The 27,686-nt window shown below is 42.3% G+C and overlaps 1 protein-coding gene across 3 annotated transcripts in view; it reads right to left on the bottom strand.

The window, feature by feature from the left end:
* Window positions 1-2,473: 2,473 nt before the first annotated feature.
* Window positions 2,474-27,686, bottom strand: part of uacab (uveal autoantigen with coiled-coil domains and ankyrin repeats b) — a 42,356-nt gene continuing 17,143 nt past the window's right edge. Inside the window, exons 1-19 of one of the 3 annotated variants that reach the window (XM_076884518.1) lie at window positions 21,928-22,709; window positions 21,262-21,392; window positions 17,410-17,498; window positions 16,593-16,657; window positions 15,321-15,378; window positions 13,587-13,657; window positions 13,256-13,362; window positions 12,528-12,709; window positions 11,968-12,005; window positions 11,521-11,577; window positions 11,297-11,404; window positions 10,806-10,838; window positions 9,894-9,986; window positions 9,674-9,704; window positions 9,518-9,564; window positions 6,637-9,324; window positions 6,218-6,367; window positions 5,203-5,268; window positions 2,474-5,032 (exon numbers count right to left, since the gene is read on the bottom strand). In XM_076884518.1, coding sequence (XP_076740633.1) covers window positions 4,961-5,032; window positions 5,203-5,268; window positions 6,218-6,367; window positions 6,637-9,324; window positions 9,518-9,564; window positions 9,674-9,704; window positions 9,894-9,986; window positions 10,806-10,838; window positions 11,297-11,404; window positions 11,521-11,577; window positions 11,968-12,005; window positions 12,528-12,709; window positions 13,256-13,362; window positions 13,587-13,657; window positions 15,321-15,378; window positions 16,593-16,657; window positions 17,410-17,498; window positions 21,262-21,359 — 4,053 coding nt within the window. In that variant the 5' untranslated portion in view covers window positions 21,360-21,392; window positions 21,928-22,709 and the 3' untranslated portion in view covers window positions 2,474-4,960. Of the gene's footprint in view, window positions 5,033-5,202; window positions 5,269-6,217; window positions 6,368-6,636; window positions 9,325-9,517; window positions 9,565-9,673; window positions 9,705-9,893; window positions 9,987-10,805; window positions 10,839-11,296; window positions 11,405-11,520; window positions 11,578-11,967; window positions 12,006-12,527; window positions 12,710-13,255; window positions 13,363-13,586; window positions 13,658-15,320; window positions 15,379-16,592; window positions 16,658-17,409; window positions 17,499-21,261; window positions 21,393-21,927; window positions 22,710-27,686 lie in introns of those variants that run through there. The other 2 variants (XM_076884511.1, XM_004557945.4) reach the window with 2 other exon arrangements.

The raw sequence follows: 27,686 nt of genomic DNA, 5'->3' as shown, positions 1-27,686 counted from the left end.
TAAAATCAGAAGCTGAAATAAATGGACAGTTCATTGCTTCACTATTATGCAGCATATATTACTCTCGTAGGCCATTTTCCCCTCTTCCTCTCCGGCGTTCATTAGATGTGGGGGAATAAATCCAGATATCGATACCAGTGCTGGTATTGGTATCAGATCGGATTGATACTAGCGCCACAGGAGCGCTCAGTAATAATAATGTTTGCTTTATGTGGGGAAATTCTTCCCTGCACTTAACCCATTCTCTCAGTGCAGCAGTGGCTACCAATCCGGTGTCCGGGGAGCAGTGTGTAGGGACGTTACCTTGCTCAGGGGTACTTTAGGGCAGCCGGTCAGTGGATTCGAACCCCTGACCTTCTACTCATAGGGTCACTCTGAGCTATCCCTGGGATTCGACGGGATCTGAGCATGACTGCTGAGCATGTAACCCAGTGAACTGTTTTAAGACAGACACATTTACATTCCAAGTTTTAAAAAGATTAAAAAATAAAAATATCGGTATCAGTATCGGTGCTGGCAGTACTGCCCCGTATTTACTTGGTATTGGATCGATACCATAATTTGCAGTAAAGTAAAACACTTCCATTCATACCTCATCAGCTCAATTGTGCACCGTTTCTGAAATAGTCCACTTTTTCTGCTGATAAAGCTCTAGTGACTCTGAGTGGAAATTCTGCCCCATCTCACATCTCCTTCAGTGGCTTGGTATAGTTACTGCTCGCTTACTTATGTTGAAGGTTAGGAGTTCAGTCACAGCACTGGACACTTTTCGTGATTTCATTATACTGTGTATTAAACATCCACACACTTTTCAGATATCTGTGTACAAAATGAGAGACAGCTTTATTACACTAACGTAAATGTCCCCCAACACTCTGATTGCAGAAACTCTAAGCAATTCCATAAGGTACAGAGCAGCTGTTGTACCTTATGGAACACCTGCGGCCTGTTGCCCATCTTTAGTGTAACACCGAGGGCTGAGGGAGCACTGCAATTTCAAGTTCCCGTGTATGATCTGTATATATGGTTTTTGACAATAAAGCTGACTTTGAAGCAGCCTCTATAAAACCTATACAGTAGCAACAATCCCACTGCAATTTCTCCAGAAACTGCAGAGTCAAGTTACTCCATACTACCTGATTCGGTCTGAAAGGCCCTCTGTAAAGTTCAGAGAGTGGAGGGTGGTTCCCTCTCACATGGCCAGAATCATAGTATCGTCCTTTCCAACAGAATGTACAGAAAAGATGACCGTCGTAGCGCCACCTATTGATTAGTACAAAATTTTCATCTCTGGTATTTTCATGTGATGAGTGTGGGATGGATGTGACTGAGAAACTCTGAACATGGCAAAGGTTGTTTTTGCCAGACTATACAACTGGAAATCTTTTTGTAACCACAGACGTCGCCCCCTGCTGGCCTTTCAAAAGAAAAGCGTTTAAAGACCATTCCTTTCCATACTAGAAATATCACCAGATTTTTCAGCTATCATGTTAGTGGAGTGTTTAATTTGTTCACCATTTAGCACTTTGTCACGCTAACGTGTTAATTACTACAAAAACAAGCACAGTTAAATGGGAGAAAGAGTCTGGGGCTTCGATTGCAAAGGACGACTGGCAGAATAAGTGTCTGATGCAGCACATTCACCAGCTCAGGTGCCTGGAGAGAAATTCTGCTGGAAAAACCTATTAAGATATTTTAGAACCCCTAAATTAAAATATGTGCAGACGGGTGAAACGACGAGTGGTTTGTGTTGGCAGAAGTGCAGCGAACAGCTGGCCTCGCTACCCCATACTGTGTATGTATATATGTATTTTGGAGTCGATCATTTCATCTCACTGGGAGGTAACAAGGGCAACACAGACTTGGAAATGACTTTTCTTTATGCACGACTCGTATGTGTAACATCCTGAGCAGTTTACTTGTCAAAGATAAACACTTATTAATCATTTCTTAAATAAATAAGATAAAGAAGTCTTTACTTATTGTGCGTACATTCAAAAACAGGCTCAAGAACTTTTGACTCACACAGTCCAACAATTAACAGGTGTTTTTGTTTTGCTGCTTTCACTTCCTTAAGGCAACCTACACAGTTTTTGTCTTCCGTCTTCAGCACATTGAGTAATATAGTGCTTTCCCTGTTTTGGACATACACCGATCCTCTTAAGCACATGTATGACCAACTCTTTCTTTTTTTTAAGTTCGTTCCATGTGAGAAAAACCCAGCTTTTCTTTCCAAAGTACAGCTGTTCATAAACCATACACACACAGGTGATGAGATTAACACGTGGCATGAGTTCAAAATCTGACTTGCTGATGGTGCCAGACAAAGTCAGGAAATCATCAAAAAGATCCGGTGAAGAACACAAATGTCTTCACCACATCCTCATCCTGTAGCCACTGAGGCATTTCAGCTGTGCTACAGTACCAGCAGTGCTAATGTTGTGATGACAAAAGACACACACACAACACAATATAGTTTTCTATGTTAGGCACTTTTATTGATTTTGTATGACTGATTCACAAATACAACTATTCTTGCCAAGAGCCTCCGCCAAGTTAAACAGACTGGTTAAACAGTAACATTTAAAGATTCAAACGGATTCATACTTTAGCCTTCAAACGGTAGAGGGAAAAGAAAAAGAAACATCCAAAAAGTTTGTGTTAACCATTAAAAATAAAAAATAAAAAATCTGCAGAACAAAACAGAGAAAAGGTTTGATGGGTGTAAACAGCTTTTTGTGTGTGTGTGCTAAATATAAAAACAAAGCGTATTAGCTGGAAGGGTAAAGAGGAGTGTTTCAGATGAGTAATCGTTCAGGGGTTGTTCTTATCAAATTAGTATCCTACAGTAAAACCTCAACGTGTTTTGTGCCGTTCTACTTCCAGACCTGCTGAATAATGTCACACTGTAGTAAAGTAATTAAAGTACAAAGCTATGAAAAATATATCAGTGTAAAGGCACAAGAGACTCGCTCAACAATCACAACACCACCACACTACACCATCAGGAGCCACAAAGAGCCGGCTCAGGGGTACGCGTCTGCTGCTCTGGGATAGCTGCATGAATCAGCTGCTCTATAAAGTTGAGTTTTAGCGGTTTTTAAAGAGGTTTGGTTTAAAAAGCAGTAACACACAGCAGCAGATATTAGCAGATGAAGCTTTATCACTTTAGTTTCTTATGCACATTTTTAGCGTTTCTCAGATTTCTAATAAATGCCACTAGTGTTCAGTAAACGCATGCAGCTGTAACAGCTTCCAAAAGCAGCAACTGCCTACCCCTGGTCTGCAGTGATTATTACATTTTCTACCAACTTGGCCTGCCAAGTTTCACCACTAGAGGACACTCTGGTTTAAAGAAAAAGACGACGTGCCACTGCAAACTGTAGGACACAGCAAGAAATCGCCTCTTCACACCCCTGTGATTCGAATCCTGCGTGACCAGTGCACAGATTCGTGTAACCGGACTGTGAGATAACTGAGCACTCACCCAAATATACCTCATACAACTGTCTACAAGCGCGGCAAGAAGGCTTTAGATTTGGATCCACTTCAGGTCTTTGGCATCCGATTAGTTTGGACCTCCAGAAGAGAAGAAAAGAAGAAGAAAGGTGTGCCACAAAATGAGTTTGACTTAAAAGAAAGCGAGTGAAAGTTAAAGGACAGGTTCACGTAGTTTCATCTGATTTTCAGCCCGTCTGTACACTGACTGATTTACTGGGAGCTGTAATCATTTTTTGAGTCAAAAACAAATGGAAATATTAAGGCTTCATTCCCCACAGTTAAATTTACTGTGATTTCACCATGTCACCGTGCACTCCCAGCAGCTCTGCAAGGAAACAGGCAGGCAAAAGGAGCCTTTGCCCCAAAGTAAATACTAATCATTCAGCTGGATCTCATATTGCATTTGTTCAACTTAACACCAAGTACTAAAAGTATTATCACTTCTTAAACTAGTTAGATCTTAGCAAGAACAAGAAAAAAAAAACTGATGGCTCATCTCAACATCTGCGTTGTCGCCTGCAAGCTGAAGAAAATCATAAAAGAGTTTTCAGACTCCCTCTATGTAAAACAAAAAGGTTTACCTACAGGAGCTAGCACACTACAAGAAATAGTCATTTAGCTTTAGGCTGATAACACACATGCACGATTTGCCACTCTGTACACTGGCCAGGTACAGATAGGCGACATGAAAGTACACCTAAAGTACCTTTCTGATATTGCTACTGTTGCTATTCTGTTTTTGCTTCATTTGAGTGTGTGTGTGTGTGTGTGTGTGTGTGTGTGTGTGTGTGTGTGTGTGTGTGTGTGTATATAAATCAGCAGCTGAAAATGTATCAAAGAAAACAATGATTACAGCAGCCAGTAACTCTGAGCTTCTGAGCTGGAAACTGTGAACCCCTCCCATTAAAACTCCAGCAAACGTCGGTGTTAAACATGGAAGCATTCTGCACGAGCGCTGACAGTCAGGCGGGAATGTGAAAAGTGGTCTGCTTGTCCAGTTTACAGTTAGCTGAGTGTTTCAGGAGTAATCCAAGAAAGGGATGCACATTTTCAAATAACCTTCACATCACTGAATATAATGTGTAAAAGTTGCATAAAATCCACAGATCTTCACCATCATTAGAAAAGATGTGAAAAATAATGTATGAAACAGTTTGTTGTTTTTACATACTGTGTACCAGCAACTGCAAAGTGTTTCTGCATACAGGTAGTTGATTACATTTGGCTTTAACTGCTGAGTTTATGTTGTCTGTGTATCTAAAAGAAAACGCTGCTGGTGTTCGTCTGCATCTACAGTTTGGAGACTTCTTAGACTTTAAATGCAGCAAAATGTGTTTTCTAACAGCCTGTCAGCAGACACACACTGGGCGCCCACAGGGGCCACAGCAGGAACACTTTACAGCAGGGGATATGAAAACAGTGAATCTGAGTCAGCAGGTAGCAGCAGGGTTTTGAAGCTTTAACACACAAACTCCTGTCTCATGCGGATGATCTGCAGCAAGGCGGCCTGGACGTCCTCGTCCATGTGGCCCTGTGGGAGAAACAGAAGAAGGGCTTCGGTACATATATAACATCAGATATTAACATTAGACTATCATCATCTGATATTCTGTAGTAACCCTGCTGCAAACTTTCTTTCGTAGACAAACCAGACAAATCTCACTGTGCAGTAATCTCCACAGATTAATGAGTAAGACTTACCTGGGCTGCGCTGAGCAGATGTGTTCGATAAATTGAAACCACCTCTCTGTGTTGCCTCTCAGCATCCTTGTGAAGCAGAAAGGAGGAAGACGTGAGTGACACTGTGCTTTGTTTCACGTCTTTAACAGCTAGACAGTATAATTAATATTGACTGTATTCCAGCTTCCAGCTGCTGTATGTTATGATGTTAGAAGAGCAGCATCCAACTTGCTCTAAAGTTGTTCACGTCTTCTTGTTTTCAGCTTTTCATTACGTTATCAATTCAGTTATCCAAAATAAATATGTAATAATAATAATAATAACTAAATACAGTATATTGCCAAAAGTATTCACTCATCTGCCCTCAAACATGTATGAACTAGAGTGATGCCCCATTCTTAGTCCATAGGGTTTATTATGATGTTGGCCCGCCCTTTGCTGCTATTACAGCTTCAACTCCTCTGGGGAAGGTTCAGGAGTGTTTATGGAAGCACATTTGTGAGGTCAGACACGGCTCACAGTCTGCGCTCCATTTCACCCCAAAGGTGTTCTGTCGGGTTGAAGTCAGCCAGTCAAGTTCTTTCACACCAAACCTATCCATGTCTTTATGGATGCTGCTTTGTGCACTGGTGTGCAATCATGTTGGAACAGGAAGGGACCATCCCAAACTGTTCCCACAAAGTTGGGAGCATGAAATTGTGCAAGATAGTGGTACTATAACAAAGCATACAAAGCTAACAGTGACTGTGGAATATTTAGTAGCAAGGAAATTTCATGAGTGGACTTATTGCACGGTGGTATCCTATCACGGTACCATGCTGGAACTCACTGAGCTCCTGAGAGCGACCCATTCTTTCACAAAGGTGTGTAGAAGCAGTCTGCATGCACGGGTGCTTGATTTTATACACATGTGACTGTGGAAGTGATTGAAACACCTGAATTCAATTATTTGAATGGGTGAGCGAATACTTTTGGCGGTCTATATTTATATAGTTTGTCTAGAACACGTTTTAGCATGTGATGTGTGTCCACTTACAGCCAGCTGCTGCTGTAGGCTCTTGATCTGAGCTTGGAGTGTGTCGATGGGCTGCGTCTGCCTCTTGGGTGTGTTGCTTGTGTATGTCAGCTGGGACAGACTATTCAGCGCCTGCTTTAATCGCTCAACGTCTGTAAGCAACTCTGTGATCTGTCACACAGACAAAGAGCAGGACAAATATCGACGTTAAAGATCATTTAACGTCGATCAAGGATTTCCACAGTAGAAATGGAAAAATGTCAGAAAAATCTTTTTCCTCTATTCATCAAAATAAATGACAAACGCGTCTCAGTGGTCATTATCATGCTTTTCATTGTTACAGTGGCATTTAGAGTTTATGTGAAACATGCGTAAAATTGATCAAAATCTCTCAAATGAAACTGGGAACAATTAAGACTATACTGTGAATTGTTTTGTACCTTCTTGTCTTTGGCTTCGGTCTGCTCAGCTGATGTTTGAATCCTCTTCTGCAGGTCACAGATGGTGGTGAGGGACTCATCGTATCTCTCTTTCAGCTCTCTGATCTCCCTTTCGATGGCGCGCCCCTTCTCCTGGACTGCCTCCATCTCCGTCCTCGCCCTGCTCTCGCCCTCTCTTGCTTTTGTTGCCTCCTGATGGACCTTTTCACGCTCTTCTACCAAGCTCAGCAGCTTGTTATTCAGGCTGGCGGCCTCCTCCTCCAGCTGCTGTTTCTCCTTCTTCAGCTCGTTCATTTGGTCTTCCTTACAGCGGATCTCTTCGAGAGCCTGAGTAGCCTGAAGGAGCTCTGACTGCAGAGCAGATACATCTTCCGCCCTCTGGGCGTTGTTTTCCTCCTCTTCGCGGAGAGCCAGGTGTAGCTTAGCCACTTCAGCCTCCAGGGCTTCCTTGGCCTCGGCATGCTGCAGCAGAGACTCCTGCTCCCGGTGGAGTTCCTGCACTTCTTTCTGAAAGGCGCACACCTTCTGGGCCTCCGCCTGCTGCGCCTCTCTTGCTTTCTTGCAATCAGCCTGCGCTTGCTGTAAGGCATCATTGAGGGCTTTGAGCTCGGTATCGTATGTCGATATGCGTGTCAGCTCTGACTTCAGACGCTCCTGTAGGTTTTGAATTTGAGCATTGCACAGGGCATTTTGCTCTTGAAGTTCAGCTTTCTGAAGTGTTACCTCGTCGAGCTGCTGCTCTAAGTTGACCAACTTCTGGGTCAGTTCTTCACATTTAGCCTTGAACTCCTCCTCATTTTCTTTGTGCTTTTCACTGGAAACCAGAGCGACGTCTAGTCTCCTCTGAACAGATTCCACCTCAACTTTCAGTTTCTTTTCCTCCTGTCTGTTGCCCTCTCTGGCAGTCTTTTCTTTGTCATACTTCTCTTCCATTTCCAACAGTTTTGCTGTCAACTCTTTAACCTGGGTGCTGTAAGAGGTTTCCTTCTCCTCAGCTGTTGTCAGAGGCACAAACTTAGACTGAATAGCCTCTTGTATGGTATCAAGCTCTTTCTTCTGAGCCTCCAGTTCGTGAGTAAGCTTAACAGTTTCATCCTGAGCCAACGCATGCATTGCAGACGCCTCATTTGCTCTATTCTCTGCCTCGACCACGGCAGCATTCAGCTTGTCTGTGATAGCTCTGTGGTCTTTTACACTGATGTAGTCGTTTTTCATCTCCAGCAGAACTTTTTCTAACTTTTCTTTTAACTTTTCATTTCCTTCTTTCACATTCTTCAACTCTTCCCCACTTTCTTTTTGACTTGTGTCCAACTTTAACATCTCAGCTTTAACGCTCTCTAAGGTGGAACTTAACTCCATTTTCACTTGCTCGTGCTGCTGTCTGGGAACATACTGTCCCTCCAAGCTCTCTTTGAGAGTCTGACTCTGTGTGGTCAGCTGCACACACTCTTTATCTCTGTCTTCACATCTCTTCTGCAAAAGCTCAACTTTCTTTATCAGGTCGGCATTCTGACACCTCATAGTGTCCATCTCACTTTGTTGTTTCTCACTCGTGCTGCTGAGGCTGCTGATATTCTTCTGCAACGCGCCCCTCTCGGTCTGAAGCTGTTGGACTTGTGCCTCTGCTCTTCCGCAACGTTCGCCGGCTTCCACCAGTTTGTCCTCGAGATCCTCCAGAGCCGTTACCATGTTCCTCCGAACTTCCTCGTGGTTCTGTATCGGTATAAAGTCCACCTCAATCCTGCTGTTAAGCTCATCCAGCTGCTCTTGTAGCATGTCTTTTTCATCCTCACTCTTCTCAACCTCATGAATCAGAGCCTGGCTTTTTGCAGTCACCTCCACCAATGTCTTTTTCAGGGTAGCATTCTCATCTTCCAGTGCTGCCCAGACCTGCTGCTCCTCAGCAGACAACGGCCTCGGGCCTCCCTGTGAGGAGGGGCTGTCTAGCTTTCGATGGAGCTCCGCCACCTCCTCCAGCACCCGATCGTAGTCTTCCCTCAGCTCGGCGAGCTGCCGTTCCTTCTCGTCAACTGCATTGGTGAGCAGGTTTTTCATGTTGTCGAACTTCTCGGCCGGTACGGTGTTGCCATGTTTAGTCTGGGCCTCTTTCAGCTGGGTTTCCATTTCTAAAAGTGTTTCTCTCAGTACGTCTCGCTCTGCAGTCAGATTTTGGACATCATGGTTCAGCCTCTCCGTCTCAGCTGCTAGTTGGCTCTCACTGCTCTTGTACTCCTCCAAGGCCTTCTCACTCTGTTTGAGGCGGTTGCGAACGCGGCCCACTTCGGCCGAAGCACCTTCATACTTGGCCTTGACGTCCTGGAGCTGAGTGCGCAGTTCTTCTGCCGCTTGGCCTCCTAAATGTTCTTTGACAGCGACTACGTGGGCTTGCAGCTGTTTGACCTTGCACTCAGAGTCCAGCATCCGTTTCTGGACGTCTCCCAAGGCGTCCTCGAGCTCTTGAACCTGCTGGTCAGCCTGTTTCTGGATGGTGTCTCGGCTCTGAAGTAGCTCCTGGCACTCTCTGGTTTTACGGCTCAGTGCAGACTGAAGCCGTGTCGTCTCCTCCTCAGCTGCCTGCTGTCTTTTCTTGACTGCCTCAAGTTCATTTCGGAGCGCATCCAGCTCACCAGGAAGACCCTTCTCCAGCGGTCGGGATAATGAACGTGAGAGGGGAGGATTTCTGAGCATCTTTAGAGAGAGATAGGAAAAAGATGCTGAATTAGTATAGTATATGTTTATATTGCACAATAAAGTCATTCTCAGCTTTGCCCCACCCACCACTGTACATTCAAACCTTTTAGATGTAAACTATGAAAGAAAGACGTGCATAGACACCAGACACATGCAGCACATATAAAACTGTTCACAGGGGGGGAAATACCTGATCAGAATCCAGGCTGTGACCTTTGACAAAAACATTTTCTTTACCTGCAACACAACAGCACACAAACGTAAAACTAAAGCAAACACAAACTCTGCTGCTAAAGTTTGAAATTACAGTCTTTTCTTTATGGCCCAAAATAAGCAGGAAGCTGACCTTTGATAACCGACTGACCAGAGTATTCCCCCTGTGAAAACACAGATGGACAAATCGATTACAAACTGACCGATTAGACAGAATACATAAAAATACAAATAAAATAACACTGCTGTAATCAGAAGGCTGCACATGCCTGTTAAACTTGAATCCGAAAACATTTTACTTTCATAAGGATTACCTCGAAGCAGAGACCACACACATGCATAAATTCACTAACCAAAGTACTCCGGAGCTGGACCTTGACAGTCTCCTGCCCTCGAGCGCCTTCATCTTTTTCTTTGGTGCTGAGTAACATCTTCAACTGTTCCTTCTAATAGAAGAAGAAGAAGAAGAATGTTAAAAGCAGTGAGGGTAAGAACTCACACTTCAACACTTTAAATGAAATGCTCAGAAAAGGCCAAACCAATCAAACAATTTACTCTGAAACAGTTCGTAACATGAAAAACACAGATATCAGATAATGTACCTACTAACCATATGTCTAAATGCATCTACTCCCTATGTGTGCTACAGTTTGTGTTATCACCACTGATGTTTCTAATTCAAAAAGTTTTAACAGCATCAGATATTAAAGGGGCTTAGCGAAGACGTTTGGATGTGCTGCAGGCAGAGTGAAAAACGAATGCTTCTACAGGCAGCAGAAGTCAAAGGGAGGGAGGTGAGGCCTGAAGTCCCGAAGAGAAGAAATCTGGTCTGCAGGTTGGCACATCTTTACGAGACAAAACTGCTCCTGCGCCCAAGATACTAAGCTGCAGGCAAACACTGATCCGCGCACGGTAAAATAAATCCACAAAACACCTCGACATCCATGGCTTTAAAGGGCGAGCAGCTTCACGCTTATTTATAGACTAGTTTAACAATTTCCTTTTACTTTGAAGTGACTGTTATTTATTCCTTATTTATTAAATGCTGATAACCTAAAAAAAGGGAAGAGCTCTTGGAAGAAAAGAGTTCACTGTGCACAGGACACAATTTCACAAAGAGCAAGCTACAATCATTAACCAGCACTGTCATACAAAGTGTTTCCTTGTTGTTCAAGTTACGTATGCATGCAGTTTATAATGAAGGATAAAAGCGAACATTGTGAATGAACCACAGGCAGGAGTAAGTGGTTATTTTTCTATCATACCTCTTTTTGAGAGTCTTCTGCGGCCATTTTTTCCTGCAGATGAAAAAGGATCACAAGTCAACTCACATGAGAGATTAATAAATGACAGCTGATTTCATTTAATTGAATTTCCTTGCCCTTCTGCGTATTGGAAATTGTTCTGGCAGCTAATAGCAGGCAGCTATCATGCTCACTTAAGAAAGTCTCCCTTTTTTTAATATAATTATAAGCCAGCTCTTCCTCCTCAACACCTAGGGTTAGAAAATTATCACACATTTCCTAAATTACACTCCTTATGTTAGAGGAAAAGGAGACATTATGCCAAAGCAGCGTGACTCAGCTTAGCTGTTGTTATTACATTTTACTTTAATTCATCATTTCAGTCCTAAGAAGGACGTGCAAAACCATCCGGCAGGTGCAGTGAACAAAGTGAGCCAGACGCCTGGAAGGCTTTACTGTACCGTTGTGCACAGGGGCTCTGTCACTGTGGGAATACATTAGCCTGGATTTACCTGGGTGAGCTGTTGCTGGAGCATGTTGACTTTATCTAAGAGCGCTTTCTGCTCCTGGTAGTACTTCCTGAGGCCTTCCTGCAGAGTCTCATTCTGCCTTTCCAGATCCTGAATAACAAACAGCAAAAAAAGACAAAACTTTAAACAAATAATTAAAATGATGAATCAAAAATAGAAAAGACTGTTTGTGTGTAATGAGTATGGTGACGTTACACAGCACTTACATGTATGATCTGGTCCTTTCTGTTAATCTCAGCTGCCTCTGTTCTCTCCACTGAATGCTGAGGATAAGACAGGATCTTAATTTAACATTACCACAGTCATGAAATCACAGAACAATTCTCACTTATAGGCACTAGATGGCAGCGTTGCACAACTGAGCAGATCTATGTAGCCTGAAATGTATAAACGGTGTGCTGAACAACACCAAAAAAGATGTTGAGAGATGTGGAGGGAGCAGCAGGAGAGGGCGAGGTTACAGTGCTGGAAATATAAGCAACTCTGACCACCGTTATCTTTAACAAATATAGAGCTTCAGCACCATTTCCATTAGGCTACATGTCACCATGACATACTCCACAATGAGTGAAATGTGGAGAATAACAAATGCTCTTTATTATTATATTAAAGAGACTTAAAGATGATGTGATTTTTGCATGTTTCAGCGTTACCTGTCGCTTCCACTGTTCTATCTTTGCGGCTTCTTTATCTGCAACACAACCAGAAAAGCGAAAGGTGACATTTCATTCCTCCGCTGTTTGTTATCAGGATAAGACAAAAACACGTTCAGAGAGAACGCAACCAAGGAAGGCAAAAGGAAGCAGCTGTGAAAGTGTTGTAAGACATGTAGAACAAAAAAACAAAACACAGGATTTGAAATGTATAACTTTGTATACTTATGATTCGAAGCCAGCAGATACTTAAAGTTAAATAGCATCTTGTCATTATTGATAGCATATGTAATAATAGTACTGTCATGTAGCCTAAAGGCTACACTTTTGTTAGTCTTTACAAAAATCACCTTTCACTTTGTACATAAATAATCTGGTGAGCCGTCACGCTGATGTGTTTTATGCCACTAAGTATCCAAGTAACAAAAGAAATAAATAAATAGTGTGACACTAAGGTTTAGACCTTTCCTTTATCTTTAGGTTAGTCTGGAAAGTTTTATTTATTTATTTTCTTCCAAAAGCAAATTTAGAAATAGCTGTTTCTTGTCCTGCTCTCTGACCTCTGTTGGCTTTGTCGATGTAACTTTTGACCATCGTGATGAGCTCCTGGTCCTTGTTGAAGCGAGCGTAGTGATGTGCATCGTGACCCAAGCCGTCCACAGTCTTCACATCGGCGCCGCTCTTCAGCAGCACCTCCACTGCATCCTTACAGCCGAACTCACAGCCGAGGATCAGCGCGGTCCTGAAGGCGTCAGAGACGGTTTATAATGAAGGCAAAGCTGAATCATCAGAGTGCTTCAAACTGATGGGGATGTACCAGTAACCTGACTGCAGCCAAGGTGTGCAGAAGAGCATTTCTGAACACACAACAGCTCAAACCCTGATGCAGATGGGCTACAGCAGCAGAAGACCACATTGTGTGCGACTCCTGTCAAATCAAATTATCTTAAATTCTGTAACATTCAGAGGGCAGGTTCAGAATTTGGTGTAAACAACATGAACGCATGGATCCATCCTGCCTCATAACAGGGGTTCAGGCTGGTGGTGCCTTCATGAGCTCTTACTACTGCTGTATTTTTCAGTGTTGGATTCTGTTTGCTTCCCTTTTAAAAACAAAACTTTTATTGCCTCTTCAATCTAAACTGGTTTCATGTTAATGTCACAAAAACGCCAGAAGAAATGAGACTTGTTTTAACTTTTCAAACTATATAATCTGTCCAAATCTTGCTTTCCACTTCAATTAAAACTGCTCTAACAGGCCCGCTCGGCAAATTGGAGTGTATCTTACTTGTTTTGTTTGTCCCGGACAGTAATGTCAGCTCCTCGCTCCAGCAACAGCTGACAAATACGGGGATGACACATCTGGGTTGCCAGAATCAGAGGTGTCCTCCCATCCTGAAGAAAGAAAATAAAAAAAACATTCACATTCCTCTACAGATGTGAGTACACTCCTTCATGATCTGATCCACAAAGAGCATTTATGTAAACTAGGTTAACATGACTTTAAATGTAGTTTAAGACCTCCACACAAGGCAAACTCAAGGACTAAACACAAGCACAAAATGGCTTGGGCTTTTTCAGAAAAATACTGCAAAACAAAGAGCAAAAGCAATTCTCACAAAATCGGTGGCATTCACAGCCGCCCCGCTGTCACAGAGAAGTTTGACGCTGGAGGCACAGCCCGCCATGACTGTGGAGAAAAAGAACAGAGCGCTGCAATCATTTCATCTCATTTACCACGGGAAAAACAAGCACAGACACTGTTGATGTTGAAAATAGTACCATCAAAGGTATACGCAAACCGCCTTTAAACAAACTGCTGAATTTTATTTTCTATAATGTCTCAAACATCAACATCCATATGCACGCATGCGTAGGCTTTGATTATGGAAAACAGTCAAAGAGAGAAAAGAGTAGAGTTTACTCCAGTACACACATACAGAGTAGAGTGAGTACTTGAATAGAACTCAATTGGGTTGATGCTACAGCAGTTACTATTGTGCTACTGCACAGGGTACCAGCTCTATTTTACCGTAGTACACCTATAATTTAGTAGCAGCAGGATAGTTGTTTACTATAATCTTCTACTGCTGCTGTCAGTACTAGTAGATTATAATAGAATCAGGACTACAGTGGACTAGAATAGAGTTTTAAAATACACTGAGCACTTTATTGCAGTGGAATCAGAGCTGGAACAGAGTGATGTCACCTCAACATTAGATGAGAGAGAGCATACTACTTAAAGCTTTGAACTGAGTCTTTTTTTTCTTAGACCAAAATGCAAAATACACTATATGGACAAAAGTACTGGGCCACCAACACAGGACACCTACAGGAGCTGTTCAGGTATGGGAGCCAATGCCAGAAACTCAGCAGAATGTCAGTGTGCATCAGCACTCAGTGGTCGGACACAGACATGGCTGAGATGCTGTGTTTCCCAAACACTTGCACTTTGCAATAATGCTACTGATTTATGATAGTGGTATATCTAGGAGGGAAGACATTTCATGAGATACAATAGTGGCATCCTATTACAGCACCAGGCTCGAATTCAGTGAGCTCTTTAGAATTACTCATACTATCACAAATGTATGCAAAGGCCAAATTTTACCTGAATTCAAACATTGAAAGGTGTGGGCCAATACATCTGTCCATATAGTGTACAGTGCTTAACCGCCCATGGATGGTTTATACCACAGCTGCCATAAATTAACAGTACTTGTAAATGCCAAAATAACTTTTTTAATGTTCCTAGAAGTGTTAATACATCACTATGTGCAAATTCTTAAAATATAATCATCGTTGTTATATAACTTAAAAATTTGTGGTTTTAGAAAAAATAAGAAAAAAATAGTAAAGTGCATTATTTTTTTTAAATTAAGCAATCATTCCTGAACAGAAAACTTGGTTTTAGTGGTTGCTGGCTCAAATTTGGATATAAAAATTCAGTTAACTGAATTCTTTAATTTTTAGAGATTTCTAAATTATTTGTGCTTCCTTCTTTTCATGACAGGCGGTCAGCACTGTATGTTGCTCTACAAGTCTGCAGGGATTGGACAGCGGGTGGTGTCCAGAGTTCAAACTCAAAATGCCAAACTGGCTTTTAATGTTTGTAGTACCCCATGCTGAAATCGACTCCCCTTGGATCTCAGATATATCGGCTGTAACCTCTTTCACGCCACTTTTTATTATTCTTTGTATTCTTCTTTTGGTTTTATGGTGCATTACTTTTCAGTCTGTTATTTTATCATTTTCTTGAAATTTACAATATTTGTAAAGTCCTTGGAACTACAAATGTTAATGAATTGCTGTGTGAAATAACTTTTCCCTGCCTTGCCGTAGAATAGTCTTACCAGCATCATGTAGAGCCGTTCTTCCTTGCAGGTCCACATTTCCAACTGGAGAGTTGTGCTGTTAAAAACAAAGATAAACTCAGATAAAGAAAATGTAGAAACTGTTACACAGCGTGTATCAAAACAAATAAAGAATATGACTTAGGTAAAAAGGTAAACTCACACTTTACATTACAGGTTCGTTAGCACAGACCTGTTTCAGTGTATTATAGTATAATGACACAGAGCCAGGCAGAAGCTGTAATCTGATTCAAATAACAAAGAAATGACCCCTTAACAATTCTGTTTGGTCATTACTAACATGCACTGTAACTATGTAGGGACACAAAGTGTTTTCAGTGGAGTACAGACACTCAGGTTCTCTTATGCCAGTCTACTTGTCCAGCAGTGGTTTAATTAGGTTTCCTTGTTGCAGGTGTGTAAAACAGGAGCACCCTAAATATCATGTATTTCCAGCAGCTGGCAGTGAAAACTAAAAGGCAGAAGAAGGAAGGTCATATTAGGATAAGTGGTGCTGTGCTCAAATGCTTGTGAAATCTACACACAGCCCACTCCACTGACTGGGCTCCAGTGATTGTAGTGCTGTGGTGATGAGGGCTGCAGGACTCTATGCTAACAGGAGCCTGATGTTGCTGGGTAAGCTTGACAGTACGATCTGTCCCCCACTATAAAAACCCCACTCTCTCTAGCAACAAGGGCCAAAAATTAGCAGCATGCTCAAATGACATAGTGAAGAGGGGGCGTAGAACAGCAATGGGAGCTGAAGGTAGCGCATTGGAGGTGGGATATCCTATACCGTGATGGTTTGGGCTGACGGAGGGAGACAGTAGCTGTGGTGGGCATCCAGCTGCTATGTCTGGTGTGATGACGGCACTAAGAATGGATGGCAGGTTTGCAGGAGGGTAGGCTTGTCAACAGCTCTGACAACCCCCTGCCAACAGCCACAACCTCCATTAGATCATTGCCATGCCAGATATGAGAGGGGCATGAGGGGGAAGGGACGCAAGACAATGAGAGCACAATGTTGCAGAGAGACAGCCGCCTTATTGTAAACACATAAATCCTCCAGAGGGCCACGGTGACTCAACAAGCACTACTGTTGACCGATATGGAGTGGCCTCAGCAGCCACAGCTGTTTGGCAAAAAGAATTTAATGGGGCTGAGAGGGAATCTCCTCTGACTGACCAGTGACTGTGAAACTGTACCAAATAAAAAGGTAGTATGTCATTTCATTTTGGCATACGTTTTCTAACAATGACAGCTGCGCTTTACCTGCAGGAGTTTCTGCACACACAGAGAGTGTCCATTTCTCGAAGCTAGATGGAGAGCACTTTTACCTGAAAGAGACAAAAGCAATTTCAAAACAACAACAAAAAAAAGTTAATTTACAACCCACGATTTGCATGTATGCATATTTAGAGAAACACGCCACAACATGCAATTACCCCATCTGATGCACATACTACAAGTGTTTACAGTACATGTGTCGTTTAATCTGTTTAGAGGACTTCAAATGATGTTAGATTAATTCATTATATTAAATAGAAATGCAATATTTCTGTAAATACAGCATACAGATTTGTTTCAGTCAAACTAGATTATGAAGTAATTTCATTGTTGCTATAATAGCAGTTGTAATTTTAGTATTAAAACCTTTGTTACGCCCTTTATAGGGATGGGATTGCCGTTTTCTTCAGTCTGTGGAAAGTAACAGCATGATGTCATTTGTTCTTCAAAGTATTTAGCATTACCACTCTTTTGAAGGTTGCATACTCTTTGCCTTAGTCGCTCGGCAGTGAGAACTGCTGTCACCAGTGGATAAAATTTATGACGGTCTGCTCAGGTCCAAGCAACATATACTCACAGCTGCAGAAATATATTGCGCCTTTAAGGGTCTGTGAGTGTGCATGCTAAATGGTTCTGAGCTATGAAGGTGATCATGCTCTTTTTCCAGTTTCCATAGCGCTTTTTACATTTCATAGAGCGTTTGCAGACAAGTCAGTGTCTTCTATCCAAACTCTGAGTGACTGCTACGATCTGCTAGCAATCAAAGCAATCACGCACAAGGCTTTTGGTGCAACAAACTTACCAGCGGCGTCACTCGCAGTCACATCAACATTGTGTCCCAGGATGAGATTGAGGACTTCTAAGTGTCCTCGTGTTGCAGCCAAATGAAACCTGGAAAACAAGAGAGAGATGGAGATTAATTAAAAATTAATAAATAAGAAATAAAAAAGCCAGAAAAGACTGACAGGGCATGGGTGAGAGGTATGTAGCAGAGAGCAGAGAGCACAGAGTTGAGAAGGGCAAGTGAAAACGTGATAGGGTGTAAAGAGACAGGGGAGAGGGTAAAACTGAGAGACAAGAGAGGGGCTGCAAACTGATGCCTGGCTCCAAGCTATCAGCAGGATCAGCATTCTCAAAACATAACGAGAGCCCTCAGGGTTTGTGAGGTCTAAGTGACAACTAGGAGCGACACAAACTTGCTTATTTTGCAGAAAAAAAACCGTGTCTACCGACAAAAAATGTTGAATGCATGGTAATAGCTAATAGTTAATAGACATGAATAGTAAGCTTATTGATATCTACAGCATCAATCAAGTGTTGTGACTGGGATACCCAAGCCAAATTATCAAATCTATCGACCAATGAGAACCATGTGACTCGACTGAACATACTCAGTGCAAGTTGGAGCGAAAGTGTTTAATGCACGATTGCTACACAGTGCACATATTCCCTCGTTAATTGCCTACTTAGTTAAGCCGTTTCCCACTGCACGTGTTTGCCAACATGTATTTAATCATCACCTTCAACTGGAAACGTTCCAGCTGCGCTTGTCCAATGTAACCCACAGCAGCACTGCTGCTAGTCTCCATGCAAGACTGCGGAGCACTTGTGTGTAAGCTAATCTCTGTCTGACACCCACCCGGACACATGAGCCCGTTCATACACTAACCCCAAGTTATCTGCCAAGGAGACAGCTCGGCTGTCACCTCAACGCTGGCGTGGGTATTAAAAGCAGTGTTGATGACCAGGAGATGCTGATCTTCTGTGGAGCAGTGGCGTCTTGGGCTCTCCAGGCCAAACAGCAGACGGGAAGCAGAGTAAAGCTATCCAAGTGGGGTGATACCCCTCACTAAGTTCATAACCTACATCACTTTCCATAAGGGAACTCAAAGAATGCTTTGAAATAAAGTTAAAGGTACATAAGTGCAATTAATTGAGTGCATTTCCCCATGACTTTGAAGAATAAAGAGCGATGACTGTCTTGACAGCAAATATAACTCAAAGCCAAAATGGCCAAGCCTGAAAATCTGGCATTTCCTGTCTCTACAATAATAAAATAAAGGCAAAAATGCCAAAAATCCATCTTAAATAAAGTATGATATTCAACAAATGCAAAGGACTGATGCTATAAATACATGGAGACCTCAGTGAAATGGTTAGACAAGATTTTTTTTTGGAGACTAATGGCTCTGGCTTTAACAGAGCACATTACATTTTCACATCTGCTCCTTGGGTAGCTTTCAGGTTGTCAGTCTACTGGATATGGCTGCTATTTTTAAAAGAGTCCACTTGTTTCTGTTTTCTATCAAACCCTAGTATGACGCTAGCTGAACCATGTGTGACAAAGTGCGTCTCTGAGGATACAACAGTCCATGTTCATATCTTACATTTAGCTCCCTCTTATCTGAAAGTGAATATTGGTATGTGTGCACAAAAACATGCTGCTCTACTCGTTTCTGTAAAGCTCTGTCAATCACTGCTGCGCTTAGTTTTAAGAAAGTCCTCTAATGCCAGTGGTAAGTCACAACATCCATCGTATCAAAATGAGAAGGTCAACGTCGTTGCCTGGTAGCCAGACAAGGAGAACATTGCAATACATTTGATATATAACAAAGAGAATGGCAGCGACTGCTTAGTGTTACTTCCTGTAAATCTATCATCAAGTTGGCCTCAAGATCACACACACACGAAATTCAGATCTTACAATAGTTAGATTAAAAAAACAAAAAAAGCACCCCCCAAAAGCACTTGAGCACAAAATTAGCTATTCACTCAGTGCCAGGATTGTGCTGGAGGTTTAGCTGACTGACTGTCTTTAGTGGTATGCTCATGCTGTCATGAGAACTACTTTTGCTACTAGGCCCTTGTCTGCACAGAATGAGCGTTAGTGATGGGTGGGCTTACCACGCTGAGATCCAGCTAAAGCCACAGCAGAGATGCAAACTGTTTACTCAGCTGGAAGGTGCGATAGAAACACTTAGGGCTGAATTCATTAGCTCTACACAACGAGGCTAATCCAGGGCACACCAAATGATATATTGGGGGTAACAGCTTGTAATTAGTTTCCCCTCAGAGGTCCATGATTATAAGGAATCACCATTCAACATTCCTTTGTGGGCTTTTGCAAAGGCCAGAATACCATATGCACATGTGTGCGTGTCTGTGTGTGTGTGGCCCAGTGAACTATAAGTGGCCTGGCTGAGTTGCGGTTCACTTTTGTTTTGGTTAGACGTGGCAAAATCGTGACCTCTTCCGGCCCCCCCTCGAATATTCATTCATTTTACAGTTAACTGGTTCTGATCCACAGGGGAACAGCGAATGATAAGCATGACTGTGTTTGGAAACAACAACCTCTGCAGGCTGTGGTTCTGGATTTAGTTCTGACAAATTCTAGCACCTTATTATGAGACCAGGCATTTATCAGGATGTGTGTATAATTGTGTTTATTCGCATGCATGTGCACATCGGTCTATGCGGTGGTGCCACAAGAGAATTTCACACACTGCTGAAAATACTCTGCACCTTTGCAGTCTGGGATCTGGAGCTCCAGAGTTTTATGGTTTAACAAAGGCTTTGTCAAAATAAACGCGCAGCACGGGCCAGAGACGAGTGACTCATTCATATATCTAGGATTAAACCGAGGGCGCCTGCCCGCCCGAAAAACTGGTGTCAGAATCTGTTTAAATTTAGGAAGAAAACAGAGCACCTCATTTAAAAAAAAAAACAAACAAAAAAACAAAACAGGTCAATGTATTGTTTTTCAAGGCTGAACCATTTTTAATAATAGCACTACATTAAAGGTCTGTCTGGGAGATGTGTTCATATCTGTGGTTTTGGATGGCTGAGATGCAACATCAGAGAATTCCTCATACACATTTCAGACTGACCTATTTTCCTTCTATTTCTTACTGCCCTGTTAACACTGCAGGGTGCATATCGAGTTAGTAGGGGAAAAAAACAACAACCTCTGAATATATCAGGTTCTCACTTAAAACATGCTCCTCCTCCAAGATGTCAAGAAATCGTGGTAATGGCCTGCAGCAGGGCCTAAATGTATTACTTGGTGTTGCAAGCATCACAGTGGATCTAATCTTAATTTGCAGAGAGTCATTTCCTGTAGGGACTACATAAACCACCTCCGGACAATGTGGTCAAGCCTCGTGTCCACGGACATTCTTTACACCAGCTCCCACACTGACCTCCGGTCAAAGGGAAACTAAAAGGGAAATTTCTGGATATAAAAAAATGGAGACAGAATCATGTACTGCACTCGTTTCATTTTGTTGTGTTTATATTTGTGGAGGTTCATGCAGGGGTAACGTGGTGCTTATTTAAGACGTTCTGGAGCGAGAGTGACCTAATTGTGAAGGAATCTTAGAGAAGCTTTATCTGGAAAAAAAGGTCAGGAATGTCACGCGGTGGGGAGGTCACCACAATGTTTGGAATTGCTGTTGCTGGTTTTAGATTTACAAATCTTTGCCAATCCATGCTGGACTCAAACGTTTCAGTGATTTCTGATCTGTACACTGTCATCTCACTGTACTACACTTCGTGTGGTACGCGTGTGTGCTGCTGAAGCTCAAAGCTCTGACTATACATGTCAACATACTGCACATGGATGCATGTGTGTCTGCATGCGCCTGTGTTTACTTACGCAGAGCGTCCTTCCACGTCAAGCTTAGTGGGGATGATGCCCTTCTTGTTGAGAACAGCAGACACCTTGTCCACCTCGCCACGCTCCACTGCCTTCATCAGCCGATCATCATACTTGTTCCAGTCTGTGTTCTGTCAATGATGATAGCAAACTATCAGACATTTCTAACCAAACAGTTATGTATTTCACCAAGGCTGTACTTAGTTTAACAGCTGAGAGTAATAGCTATAATTTGGTCCCCAGGAGTTTTAGCTGACTACCAAACGCAAGCCGGGCACGAACACACATAGAACAAAGTCCATTTCTGAGTCATTTTTCCTTTTCTGCTATAATAACAGACAAGAATAGACCTTAATGTGCCAGGAATTTAAAACGCTTCATGAGTTGTTGCTACAAAGCAAGGAAACAGTACTCTTAAACCTCCTGATAAGAATGTGGCTCTTTACACTGAAAGTCAAAATAAAGACAAAGCAAAAACAAGCAAGTGCAAATTTTAATCATAACCAAGATTCAAAACAGGCGATGTGTACACAGAGAGCTGATCTAAGAGTTCTGCCACTGCACTGCTGCTTCTGTAAAGCACAGCTTTCGGCTACATTCACACTGTTCATGAAATCAGAGCTCCAATAACGGTGGTGACAAGGTAAAATTATTGGCAATGAATACCTACAAAGTGCACGGAGGTGCATTTCAGCCAGCGGCTCATCTTGGGTGAGTGGAGCTGGTCCTTGCACCGTGCTACTGAAAAAGTTGCCACTTTTCTGGTTTACAAAAGCAAAACTAGAGAAAAACAGTACAAAAATCCCCCCAGTCTCTCAGTGCACTCAACCAGTGAGTGCAACAACAAAAAAGAAAGGATGAGAAGACAGAAGGGTGAGAGTCTGTAATGCAGAGGAGGTCCTCTTATGGGAGGTTTAACCTCAGGAATCTTTCTCACTTGCGGCAAAAAAGTTCATTTCGCAAGATTTTTCTAAGCATTCCTCTGTTGCTCATGAGCGCTTCCGGCAAGTTCATCACTGCACAGCAGTTTAGTTGATCGTTAAAGGGAGGAGAAGGAGGAGTGATTGAGGAGAAAAGAACAGAGGTGGAGAAGCAGTAGGGCCAGCCCTGCCAGCCCTGGGACCTGCCCTGGCCGGCAACTGCAACTCCTCCTCTGGTGGGGGAAGTCAGCTCAGCCTGGCTACCGTTCACCTCCCTCAAGTGCCGTCGCCTCCTTTCCTCAACTCAGTCTCCCTTTCTTCTGGTACTCTTCCTGCTGTTTTCCGTCTGAAAAAACAAACTCAACGCTCTTTCTTGTCGAGTAGTAATGAAGGGTTTCTCTCGCTGCCTCTTCTCTTCTCTATCAGTGGTCTCCAGCTTCTTCACCCCACCAAATGGCAAGGTCAGTCAGGCTCAGTGGGGTAAATATGTGAACTCTCACAGGTTTAAAATATCACCCCCTCCCTGGTAAACAGCAGCGGTGCAGACAGCGCTGCAGACTGGTTACCTCTTTATTTTTTGACCCTCCAACCTTTCTGTAGTGACTGATAGGAAGACAGTGGCTAAGAATACATTCTGGACATGCCTCCAGCATGAGTAATGGCTTTAATGTCCATCAGCACTGCCAGCATGCGACAAGGCCAGCCAAAAAGACCGTGCTTACATCGACACCCCCCCACACACACACACACACCATGCTCTCTGCTTGCCTCCCATCTGAAAATATTAATGTCAGAGGGGGATTATGGTTTGCACATTTTGAAGTGGTCTTGGCACTGACCCTCAAAGGATACTACGGGGTAAAAGCTGCTGTTAACCCATCCATCTAAACGGGGTGGTGTGGCTCCAAAGCCCCGTGATCCTTGCAGTGCGGCAGCAGGGTTAGACGACAGCCTTTTTACAACCGTCTGTGACTGCAACCCCTCCAAAACCTGCATCTATATTGCCTCCTCGCTTTCACTGATACACTTTAAAAGCACAACTTTAACTTACTGAGTAAAACATCACAGAAAAAAAGAAGTTTTTTAAAAAAAAAAAGGGGGACACACAGACATCAATCTATGGTGAGGAAGACAGGATACAAGGAGACCCGTTTAATTTACACACTACATCAGCTCCTCATGTTACTGCCCGCTGCCAGACTGGCGTTAACAGAGCAACACTGATATCCACAAACATGCAGAAAGACCTCCTCCGCATGACATGTCGTATCATAAGGAGTAGGTGTCAACTTACGAAAGCTGCTCGCCCTCGCATGGAGACAAAGCCGCCAAAATGGCACCTAGCCATCACATACGTCGGTCACGTAAATATCTCACACTGCTTTGCTGCTGTGTGTATTTGTTTGGGAATCTGTTTATGTACTAGTTAATATTAGGGCTGTTAGCAAGCAAGAGGTGCCACCGCAGTAGTCCCTGTCTTTCAAGGGGAGCTGATCGACATATAATAACTTGATGTTGTGAGGAGAAATAGATCATCTGTGCTTGTTGTTGTAACGTATGTGACTTAAACTATCTGCAAACTGAACAGAACAGCAAACGGGAAACTAAGAAAAGTTTTCCAGATATGATTCCCACTTTCTTGAGCAGTCAAAGGTTTTAAACGTGAATGAGTTTCCTTTACGAGCTAAAGGATGATGATTGCAACAGATGACAATATCTAGTTACATTTAATGACGCCAACATGATATCAATGTATCTTCCTGTTTTACTTTCATATCTCAAATTGTACATTGCTGACACATATTTACCAGGAACAGGGGAAATACTCCCTATACTTTAACAGAACAAAAAAAGTAATGTTTTGGCTAATTTAGAGATATCGCACTTTTGTTTATAGCAGTCTGAGCACTGTTTGAAGTAAATGCAGCAGAGTCATCCAACTAAATTACCGATAGTCAGAAAATCACCAGTTATTTTCTTGAGGATAAAAGCTTCACGTGGGAGTTTCCCTCCAGGACTAATCCATTGCTTTTGCCAGTGAGATAAAACAATCTACCCACAAAGAACTGCGTGTTCTGGAAACACCTCTGCTTTTCCATGACACTGGACCTGCCCTGAATGCTAGGTCATCTTTGAAATGACCTGGCATTTACTTGACATTTATTGAAATTAACGGGTTGCAAACAAGCTGTTTGGATGACCGCATGACTAATCTGACATCCGAGGAGCAGCTTGAATGGCATCTGTGATTCATTTTAAATTGCTTAATCGCAGTTGTGTGGAAAAGAGTTAGGACCTTTTTCTTCAGTACTAAATAATAAACAGTTGTATCCTTTAAATACTCTCCTCCCTAAAGTTTGACGTTTTGAAGGGGAAACTCCTACAAATAAATATGCAGTAAGACCAGCTGCAGAAATAACTGAGTCCATGGCTTTACATCAGCGGTCCCCAACCTTTTTTGCGCCACGGACCGATTTATGTCCAACAATATTTAAGGTGTCGCGGATAAATACAACAAAATAAAACCAGTACCGATACCAAAAAAAAGAAGATTTATTAATAACACACTGGAAAAGACCCAGGGAAACAGAGTTAACGATAAAAAAAAAAATAACATAAACCCTGAAAACCATAAATTTCACAGCCTCAACTCTCGCAGCCCAGGGGTTGGGGACCGCTGCTTTACATGATTACATTTTCCCCGCACCTCTTTTGTAAATCCTGACAGTAGTGGTTCTTTGAATCTACTACATAAAGCAGCAGATTGAGGTTTATCTATAGATTCTTTGAGCTTGAGATCCCATCCCAGGGGCCTTAACACAGGGTGAGACCTTGTCTTATTGTTTCACCTGAAACCTCTGATAATGACCCACAACCTTTTTCACACCTTGGCTCATGCGAGGGGGGTACACGTTTGCAAACTACTGCTGTCGAATTTATACATGCAGACATGCCAACACATTGCCATCAGTCTATGTCAGTGAGCACAACTCGAAGAGACTCAACTGGCTGCCAGCTGGTTCTGTTAAATGTGAATTTCTGTGCAGACAGCAGCAGATATGCTCATTTATCACTCCTGTATTATAGGAAACAGACTGGATGCAACTGCCATAGGCTGACTGTAAAAAAAAAAAAGTCCAGCTTTGGATCATTTTGGATTGGACCAACATCCCAACATCCCATTTATCCAAATATTGAATAAATGTATTCCTAATTGGTACCCAAAGCCATGTCATTTAGTAAAAAAAGTGGTCATGTTTATCTGCTGGGCTGAATATCTACACCATTAAAAAGCCCATCCACACACATGACTTGAACACTTGTGATACTGTAATCTCCACAAAGGCAGGGCTCATTAGCATTGCTGTAACTGGAGCCACAGTGAGACTTCAAGAGATGTACACAGAAGTTAAAAAAATTATCTCTGTAATTTTTTAAATTAGTCCTGAACAGAAAACCTTAATAGGCATGGAGCAGCCAGCTTTACAGTGTCTGTATTAAACCTGCATACAAGACGTTACTGACTCAATATTCTGCTAAAGCTTCTATTTTAACACAGTGACCTCGAGGACAAGACGTCACCTGACATTGGATCAGACAGGTTAGACCGTTCTACCTGTCTGCACAAATTATTCTGGCTGCCTGGTAATATGCCACTTAGAGACTCTCGCCATCTTCAGCTCAGATGTTCAGTCACTTCTCCAACACCTCGGTTTCCTGCCTCTCTCAGCTGCTGGCGAGACTAATAGGTCTCCAATATCCTCACAGATGAAATCACCAGCAAGAAATATCTAAGCGGTCATCTGATAAGAGACTGAAGTCAGGATCACAACATAAAGCTTTACACCAATATGGTAAGTGATAGTTGTGTCCAACGTCAAACTGCAGTTACAGATCTAGTTTTATGATATCCACTACGGGGATCCTCTTGATTATAAAAGTCATCTGCGAAGACACAGACATTAAGCCATGAAATATAACCCTTTGACAATTTATAGGAAATGTGTCTCTGTAAATACAGGCAGAATCTTTTTCCCATTTAGAGCTTTATCTCAAGCTTCAGATTTTCAGAAGTCTTCAGAAGTCAGACGTGTAATGCAGCACATGGGTGAACTCAATGGATGCATTGATCTTCCTCACAGGGGTTCGTGTGAGCTCAAATGGAGAAATGTTCCAAAATTCATCTGAAGCTAAACTGAGGCTTCAGAATAAGATATAATAATGCAGTCGAAATGTAGCTTAAAGAGGACATGAGTAAGAGTTTAGAGACATATACACTCACTGGCTGCTTTGTTACATAAACCTGTTCAACTCTGCATTAATGCAAATATCTAAATCAGCCAATCAAACTCGGTGCATTTAGGCATACAGAGATGGTCAAGATGACTAACTTAAGGTCATAAAGAGCATCAGAATAGAGCAGATGTTTGAAGTGACTCTGAAAATGGCATGGTTGTTTTTGCCAGAGGATTTTTCAGAAATTGCTGATCTACTGGGATTTTCCCACACAGCCATCTCTAGGGTTTACAGAGAATGGTCTGAAGAAGAGAAAATATTCAGCGAGCCACAGTTTTCTGCAGGAAAATGCCTTGCTGATGCCAGAGGTCAGAGGAGAAAGGCCAGACTCCTTCAAGTTAATAGAAAGGCAACAGTAACTCAAATAACCACGGAGGCATGCAGAAGAGACTGTGCTGTATCATACCCTCTGTGACAATACTGTATGCATTTTTATGTGATATAAAAATGTCAAGTTGTGATATCATTCATTTACGTTCCCTGCTGTGTGTAACAGTGAGACTAGCCCAGGCATGTCAGAGCATAAGAGCTGCGTGTCAACCTCCAATGATGATCTAGTACCTATATATGAAGTTTCTTATAAAACCTCCAACAAAGTGCAACTTTTGCAAAATATACAAGAAAACAGCTCCAGCTGTTTGCTTGTATATTTTGTGGAAAAGACACACCGCTGAGTGCAAACAGTCTGTGAATTAAGAGGTGCTAGCAGCCGTAGATGTGCAGCCCAAATGACTCCACTGAGGAAGATACAACATCCCAGGTAGTTTTTTAGCTTTACTATATGACATTCTTGAGCATATCCTGATGAGGTACAAGGTTGTGATACTTTAGGTCTTGTTAAAGTGAAGTATTGGGAATTATTTTCACATACAATTTCCAAGGAAAACACTACATAGGCTACTTTTGTGCTTATATTTGACTTAATCTTGCTCTGCTGCTGTACTGCTGGAACCTTGTTTCAATAGAGTCACATTTCAATCTAGGAAGTATATCATCAGTGACAGTAGCTCAGTTGAAAAATCCTGTTCATTAACGTACACTTCCGAATGCTGCTGCCTGCAAACATCAACAAAATGTTCTGGGGGGGTTTTCCCTTTATCATCAGAAATATTGTGTTCACAAATATTCTTGATATATTGTGATATAATTATAAGATTATACTGCTCACCCCTAACACACACCAAACATTGAAGCAGGGAGTCTACAGCA

This window comes from Maylandia zebra, linkage group LG1 (assembly GCF_041146795.1).
Source record: "Maylandia zebra isolate NMK-2024a linkage group LG1, Mzebra_GT3a, whole genome shotgun sequence".
Taxonomy (NCBI): Eukaryota; Metazoa; Chordata; class Actinopteri; order Cichliformes; family Cichlidae; genus Maylandia; species Maylandia zebra.
This window is presented reverse-complemented; position numbering and strand designations above follow the sequence as displayed.